Here is a 7,613-nt window from a genome sequence, read left to right on the forward strand (position 1 = left end):
GCAGCGATAAGCCGACGAGTTTGACGACGCCGACTAGTACGTCAAAGCGGGGCATGGCATTAACTCGTGGGAAGCTGCCGTGTGCCTTCTGATTCGGCAAATGTAGTTTTCTTTCTTTGCTATAGCTACGCAGTGAGTTAGGGTGTGTTTGGGGACTGATCCGCTCCAAGTTTTGTAGCTCCACTCCGAATCCATCTTGCCAAACACCTCCAACTTCATCAAGACCCACTCCGGAAAAAAGTTGGATCTAAAAGCCAATTCCAAGGTTTTTCTGGAGCTCCTCGAAGGGTGCTCCGAAAATACTAGTTCCGTACCTTCTCTCAGAGTTGGGTGGAAATTACCCCACGTACCCATTTAGGAAAAAAAAATGACACCTCCCCCCTCTTCTACCTCTCGTGAATTCCTCTGTTCCGTCGCGGCCGCCTTCTCCCCTTCCACCACCACCCAAAAATCGGCAAGATGGTGCCCAAAAAATCAACGTGGATGAGGCGGAGCCGCGGAGCCCCAGCTCGACGGCCACGACGCGGTCCGAGGAGCCAAGGCAGAGCAGGAGCTGCCAGAGGCGGGGCTGACGCTGCGTGGTGCGCGGGTGGAAGGCAAGCGAGGGGAACAGGACAGCGACGACGGCCTCGACGCGGCCCGCGGAGAGCGCCGAGAGCGGCGCGTGCTCCTTGGCCGCGCCGCCGGACAGGGCATACTGCTCCAAGGATGGGTCCCCGAGGCAGTTGAGCGTCACCACCAGCAGCTGCGGGTGCCCACCACCGGCGAGGACGGCAGCAGACGCCGGCGACGCGGGGTGGGCCGGGCCGTGCAACATTTTCTGGGTCCTTCGGCTGCAGTGTGTAGGAGCAGCGGTGCAGAGCTATAGATGTACATTCGGGCCGCCCGGCCCGGTCCGGCACGGGCCCGACATGGCCCGACATGGCCCGTCACGACGACTCCATCGTGCCGTGACGTGCCGGCCCACGGGCCTCACCGGTGGCCCAAGCACCGTCACCAGCCTCCCCTCGCGCCGCCGCTCCCCAGCCCCCCGCGCCGCCGATGGGGAAGATGCGAGAGAGAGAGAGATGGGTGGAGGACTGATCTGGAGGTTGACGGGAGGTTGGAGTCTTGGAGATGCGGTGGGCAGGGCAGTAGATAGGAGATGAGAGGAGGTGAACGAACCATTTTGGGCCGGGAGCTCGGGATGCTAAAATCGTGCCGGGCCGTGCCGCCCGTCGGGTTGAGGCACCGGCCCACGCCCGGCACGAGCCATCGTGAAGCGTCCCCACATAAGTAGAGACTAAATGTGATACAAATATCAGTCCCAGGAGGCTGATAGCACATTTATTCGACAGATAATTCAGTTACCGTACAAGTCCCGAGGGAGTGGGCGTGAGAGCCACGCAGCGATAAGAAGTAAATAAACAACAGCGGCTAACCAAGCGACTGCCAAAAGACAGCACTCGGGACTACACGGCAGCAGCAGCAACATCTTGGAAAGGGCCAACACCACAGGCAGCGTTGGGTTCGGACACAACCTCTACTCAAGGTCTTCAGCGATGAAGTCAGGGTCTTCCTCTGTAGTAACGAAACAAGGGTGAGTACAAACATACTCAACAAGTCCAACCCCATCCACGGAGGGGGATACAAGCAAGTATATGCACAGGATACAACAAGGATAGGCTAGAGTTTATTTGCAATAAAGCCAGATTTTTCAACACATGCATAGGCTCGTTTTCAAAGAAATTTTTGTAAAGCTTTTCTTTAGTAACTGAACAAGGAGTGGGGTTGATCCTACACAAAGGATCCAAGTTTTTATCGCTATCGGACTCCCCGTCCACCATAGCGCACGACACGACTGCCGGACTCTTCCAAAATTCACACACACACACACACACACACACACCACCATCCAAGCCCAAGTGCTAGTTATGTGACCAAGCCGTAACTCGTCCAATGCCGTGGACACGGCTACCCGGATAGGTTTTAACTCTGCAGAGGTTGTACACTTTTCCCACAAGTAGGGTACCGCAGCACGATCACCTTAGTGCCGGTGCGGATCCTAACAAAGCCATTACCCACCTTAGCTAAGACTGGCTAGCCCTCGTGGAAGCACCCAAGGGGTTCACGGCTCATCCACGAGACCGTAACTGGGACCTAAGTCACCAAGATCTTATTCCTTTTCCATGGGCTCCCGTTGCTCGCCATCGCTCCTGACGGCTAACAGTTCAGCTAGTGGGATTTATGCTAAGCCGTTGCCCATATAACGGTCCTGAGGATGAGGCCCCCTGCAAAAAAAAAATCACGGTAACCGTCCATGATTTTGGGTTTGGGGCTAGGTTGCGGAACACGGACGGCGGCGGATCGAGATGTGGCTGGAGGACCATGGCCGGCGGCGGATCGAGATGTGGCTGAAGGACCTCGGCCGGCGGCGGATAGAGATTCACTTGGATCGGGATTGAACAGGGTCAAGCAGCTTGGATGTGCAAGGCCCGTCGGTGGCGTGGATGCGCAAGGGGGCGGCGCCTTGGATGTGCAAGGGGCCATCGGTGGCTTCGAAGCGCAGGGCCTGTCGGCGGCGTTGGTGCGTAAGGGGGGCGGCGGCAAGCGAAGATGAATAGTGAGGGTGCGGCGGTGGCGGGGACTATGCAGGGGTGGGCGGCGGCAGGTAAGGTGCTGTGGCAGGGCTGTCGCCGGCGAGACGGAGGGATGGCGCAGGGGCGGAGGAAGTGCAAACGACCGGAGAAGAGATGGCGCAGGGGCGCTGACGGAGGGATGGCGTAGGGGCGCCGCCGCCAGGGATGGCGCACGGGACGCAGGGGAGCGGGATCTGGGGGGAGTGCGAATGGGGAAAGAGAGAAACGAGGAGTAAATGAGGGGAGGTGGGTAAAGATCACCTTTTAGTCCTCATAAGCAGCTCTTGTGTTGCTTATGGGCTAAAAATAAGCAATCCCATAAGCAATCCAATAAGCAAAGGTGATTGGTTTCATAAGCAAATAAGTTGCTTATTTTAAGTTATTTTATGCAAACTCAAACCAAATAGGGTCTAAAGTAGTTATTTACGTACGAATTAGTGAACACATTATTTTATTACGAGCAATTTGCATTTAAACAGACCGGTATTTCTTACACAGCCTGCAGTTTCACAGCTGATCTAACCAAACGGTCTTCTACTTTTCCCACAGATGCTTTTCTACAGCTACAACCCACAGCTTACAGCAGCTTTTCCAAAAGACACAGCCCAACCAAACACACCCTGTATCTTAAACGTTTGTCAGTTCCTCGTATTAGTCTCCCTTACATACTCGAGAAGGAATATGCACCGGAGGGTTAGAAATAAAATATATGAAGAAAATATGAAAGAAATAGATTGAAAAGAAAAATGAAACAAAAGATAAGAATAAAAGGAAAGAAATAAAAAAGTGCGGCTCGACCTTTTGCTGGCCACCGCAAGCAACTTATTACTGTAAAACTAAGGGGCTGTTTGGGAGCACTTCACTTTAGAAAAATTAACTCCACTCCACCAACTTCACACTTTCCTAGCTCCACTCCAACAACTCCAGAAAAATATGGAGCTGTTGCACGTGTTTGGTTGGAGACAGTGCTCCAGCTCCAAAAACATGAGCACTTCTTGTGAATAGCCTATTTTACCCTTTGTGAACGGACCCACATGTCTGTCTCTCCTCTCTCTCTCCTCTCCCTTCCTCGCTCGTCGCTTTCCCCAATCAGAGTCCCCAAGCCTCCTCCACCGCCGCCACTACAGGACCTCGCCGGGCCCGAGCACCTCGTCGATCACTCCCCTCCCACGATAGGGAGGCCCCTGACGTGAGCCTCTGCAACATCTACCGCCAGGGCTGCACCTCCGACGCCGCCCGCGTACTCCACGCCGCCGAGAGTCTCGGCTCCCCCGCCGACGGTGGCTCCTGCAGCACAGTCGTTGCAGGGTTCTAACTTCTAACAGCATGGCCACCTCGACCGTCGATTGCAGCCCAGGAAATGTCAGCAGGGTCGATTGCAGCCCAGGAAATGTCAGCAGGGTAGCTCTTGCTGTATCTGTAACCCTTGTTAATTTACTGTTTGTTTTAATTCATTCAAATTAAATTTTCCAGGTATGGCACTAAGCTTTCGCAAGATAATAACAATGTTCGCCGTCAAGAATGTTCGAATGTACCACCCAGAGAAAGAGATGGCTAGTCAGGGTAATTTCATTATGGTCAGCATTGAACAGCTCATCTTTGCATTAGAGGAACTAAGGAATATTTTGATTATAACAGTTCCGCTCAAGCAGTTGTAGGTTGGGAAGCATTACTTTGCATAGAGGCAGGCACAAACAGTAAACAAAGAATGAGCTCGGCCTAGAATGCCACTGCCGAACTTCAGAACTGAATGAGCTTCAGAATAACAAGCTTCAACGGCCTAAAATGCCATTACCGAACTGAATGAACTTCACAACTGAATGAGTTTGGGTCAAATTGTAGAATGTAGATTCAGAGAGATTTTGTTTGCACATGGATTAAAATGGATTCGAGCGATCGCTAGTCTGGCCTGCTGAGAGCTGCCAAATCGCGAGGTGAATCATCTAGCAAATTGGTGCGCGAGTCGAGCCTCCTGTGCGCCGGCGACGCTCCGGTCAAGCACCTCCCTGTCGTCGCCGGCGCTACCGGCTCCGCCCTGCGCTCCGGCTATCACCACCACCTCACCTTCAAGGCTATCACCACCACCTCACCTTCAAGACGACACACGATAGCCACGGTTACTCGCGCAATTCAGTTCCCACGCCAAGAACAGAGCAATTCAAGAGACGGAACAGAGCAAGAACAGGGGTCAGGGAATCCTAACCTGCGACGAGGAGTAAGCCGAGGAATCCGAGGAGCAGGGGAGACATGGCCTTGCTTCCCGAATCATGGAAGAAACCCCCGCGAATCGGAAGCACCGGCGACGGGGACGACGGGCCGAGCGGCGCGCAGCCTCCGCATGCGCCCGCTGCTGCTTCTCTCTTCGTCTTGCTCTACTGGCTACTCCTTGCCCTGCAGCTAGCCTTCCGCTTCTCTTCGTGCAAGACACCTTTGGCAGGCGGGCGGCGGCCGGGGCGGCGCGGCAGGCGGGCGGCGCGGCAGGGGCGGGCGGGCGCGGCGGGCGGCGCGGCGGGCGGAGCGGCGGCCGGGCGGGCGCGGCGGGCGGCGGCCGGGCGGCGCGCGCCAGGGACGGGGCGACGGAGCTCCTGTTCGTCCCCCGTGGACAAGATCGACAGGAAGAAGGGGGCGACGGGATGGAGGAGCGACGGGAGTCTTTTCTTTTCCGTGAATCGAACCGGTACATGTTAACGAGTGGCAATGGTGGGTAAATACCCACCAACTCCACGAGGAGATCTGTAAAGGGGGTTTTTGGAGCACCTCTTGAGGTACTCCACAAAAAACGTGGATCTACCCCCTGCTCCACCTTTTTTCCTGGAGCCGGAGTTGCTGGAGCTGAACGTGTTTGGCTACGATTTTTTTGAAGTTGGTGGAGTGGAGTGATTTTTGGTGAAGTGAAGTGCTCCCAAACACCCCCTAACTCCATCCCAGAAAGAAAAAAAAAGTGTGGCTCGACCTTTGGCAAAATGCTTGCCGTGCGCCAATAGCACTTTTTTTTCCCGAGCTTTCGTGGGCCGAAATCACCCCCACGGGCCCGTCAATTGTCTTTGGGTTTTCAAGCGACACATCATAACCGCTGCCCCTACCCACCAGTCCACCAGACCACCACCCAGGTAGCCGCGAAACCCAGCCCCAGAAACGACCGGACTGTCAAATTTCAGCTGCCGCGTCTTCAACCGGCGGCGCCGCCACCCGCCCCCTCGTCGGTTTTTTCCACTAGAAAACTGGAGCCCGGCATGCGGACAGCGAAGGGAAACACCTGCCAAACGCGACTTTTCGTGCCCGACGCGCGTGGACGGTTTCCTCCATGGCGTCGCATGGTATCAGCCGTCGTACCAAGAGGAGACTAGATAAGGGAAACTGGGAAGGGGAGAGGGAGAAAGCAAGGTCGCCATACGCTGGTACGTTCTGTGTTCGTATGTGGTATGGCTGTTTCTCTATGGCGCTTTTCTGCAGATTGCTCATGGTCGTGTCGTCTGTAGCCGCGCCGCAGGAGGAGGGGAAGGGGAGGAGAGCACCGCGGAGCCAAAGCGGTGGATCCTTTTGCTAATAGCTTGGTCGAAGGTTTGAATTTCACTTCTCGCCTCTTCGGCATCTAGTTGTCGTGATCAACTCCCAAGCGGATTTGTCTAGAGCTGGGGACGGCAAAGCGTCGAGCACCTGGCGTGCGTCCCTGTGTCACCGGTCAGATGGTTCATGTCCTGGTTGTGGTGGGACGGGTTGCCAACAAATCAATAATTAGTTTCTTGCTCCTTCTCCTTGCTCCTTGAAAATTAAAATGACCGCTTAATGTGGTGCTTGCAGCATTAGGCCCGTCTATGCTACTGCAGTAGCAACTGCGCTGATCCCAGCCCGGTTTTGACATGTTATTCTGTCTGCTTCCTTCTCACCCTCTTTTTTTTTTATAGGCTGTCTCATCCTCTTAGTTGTCTATGCCTATGATGCTTCTGAACATGCCTCAGGAGCATCCGAGGAATTATGACATTGATTATCAAGCTATGGGCGAAATAATAATTATTATTCTATACTTACTTCAGCTAACAAGCATTGAGTCAAGCTGCACAACTATTTTCGCATGACATAAAATTCTATAATTTTGTAGGCCCTAATGAAGCCGTACCTCCTGTCTGCTAGTTTTTTTTAATCACAAAGCGATAATTAGATAAGTGCAATGGTAGTCTTTGGTACCTCTCAGATATTAGAAAAACCAAGATCGTTGTATAAATGTTTAGTTGCTTTGATGAACGTGCATTTTGTTTCTCTAATTTATTTAGTGGTTTTTGTAAAAAAAATTGAAAGACACTGTAAATTTATTTAGCCAGTTCACAATTTCAGGACTCAAGAGAATATGCCAGCACCAGCCGCACCCATTCGTCTGGGAGCTCCGACTCCCTATATAACATCTCATGGATCCAAAGTTGCGCGGCTACACATGTATGACTGGATTGTGCTAGTTCTTCTAGCTGTATTAGATGGAATTCTTAATATAATAGAACCATTCCATCGATTTGTCGGATCAGACATGATGACAGATCTCAGATACCCAATGAAGGACAACACAGTGCCATTTTGGGCTGTGCCGGTATATACTGTTCTCTTTTAGTTTAATGCTACCCTGTCAATTCCCATGAACTTCTTAGGTAACTTATCTTCAAATTATGCTTGTTCAGATAATTGGAATCATTGGGCCTATGATCATCATCACTGCGATATACTTTAAGCGGAGGAATGTATATGATCTGCATCATGCTATACTAGGTACGCCCTTTTTTTTGCATGATTTGTGGTGCTAGTTTGTCCATTTATAACTTATTCTGATATCTAGCATGTCCTACCAGGTCTCCTATTTTCGGTTCTTATCACTGCCGTTTTAACTGATGCAATCAAGGATGGTGTTGGGCGACCACGTCCAGATTTCTTCTGGCGCTGCTTCCCTGATGGAAAACCTGTAAAATTCTTAAACCTTTAGTCACACCTTAATGATAACTCACTGCAGCC

General features: G+C 52.6%; 1 protein-coding gene and 1 long non-coding RNA gene across 2 annotated transcripts in view; one reads left to right on the top strand and one right to left on the bottom strand.

Moving 5' to 3' along the window:
• Positions 1 to 4,316: 4,316 nt before the first annotated feature.
• LOC105914333 lies at positions 4,317 to 5,095 on the bottom strand. The gene is made up of 2 exons (XR_001163988.2): positions 4,822 to 5,095; positions 4,317 to 4,708 (listed from the first exon to the last, which is right to left on the bottom strand). It is a non-coding gene; the product is annotated as an uncharacterized LOC105914333 (long non-coding RNA).
• A 642-nt stretch (positions 5,096 to 5,737) lies between these two features.
• LOC101778548 (lipid phosphate phosphatase 2) overlaps positions 5,738 to 7,613 on the top strand; it is a 5,216-nt gene continuing 3,340 nt past the window's right edge. Inside the window, exons 1-5 of the mRNA XM_012845783.3 lie at positions 5,738 to 6,016; positions 6,098 to 6,179; positions 6,951 to 7,197; positions 7,286 to 7,373; positions 7,454 to 7,582. Of these exons, the coding sequence (XP_012701237.1) occupies positions 6,964 to 7,197; positions 7,286 to 7,373; positions 7,454 to 7,582 (451 nt within the window). The 5' untranslated portion in view covers positions 5,738 to 6,016; positions 6,098 to 6,179; positions 6,951 to 6,963. The remainder of the gene's footprint in view (positions 6,017 to 6,097; positions 6,180 to 6,950; positions 7,198 to 7,285; positions 7,374 to 7,453; positions 7,583 to 7,613) is intronic.

Source organism: Setaria italica, chromosome V (genome assembly GCF_000263155.2).
Source record: "Setaria italica strain Yugu1 chromosome V, Setaria_italica_v2.0, whole genome shotgun sequence".
Taxonomy (NCBI): Eukaryota; Viridiplantae; Streptophyta; class Magnoliopsida; order Poales; family Poaceae; genus Setaria; species Setaria italica.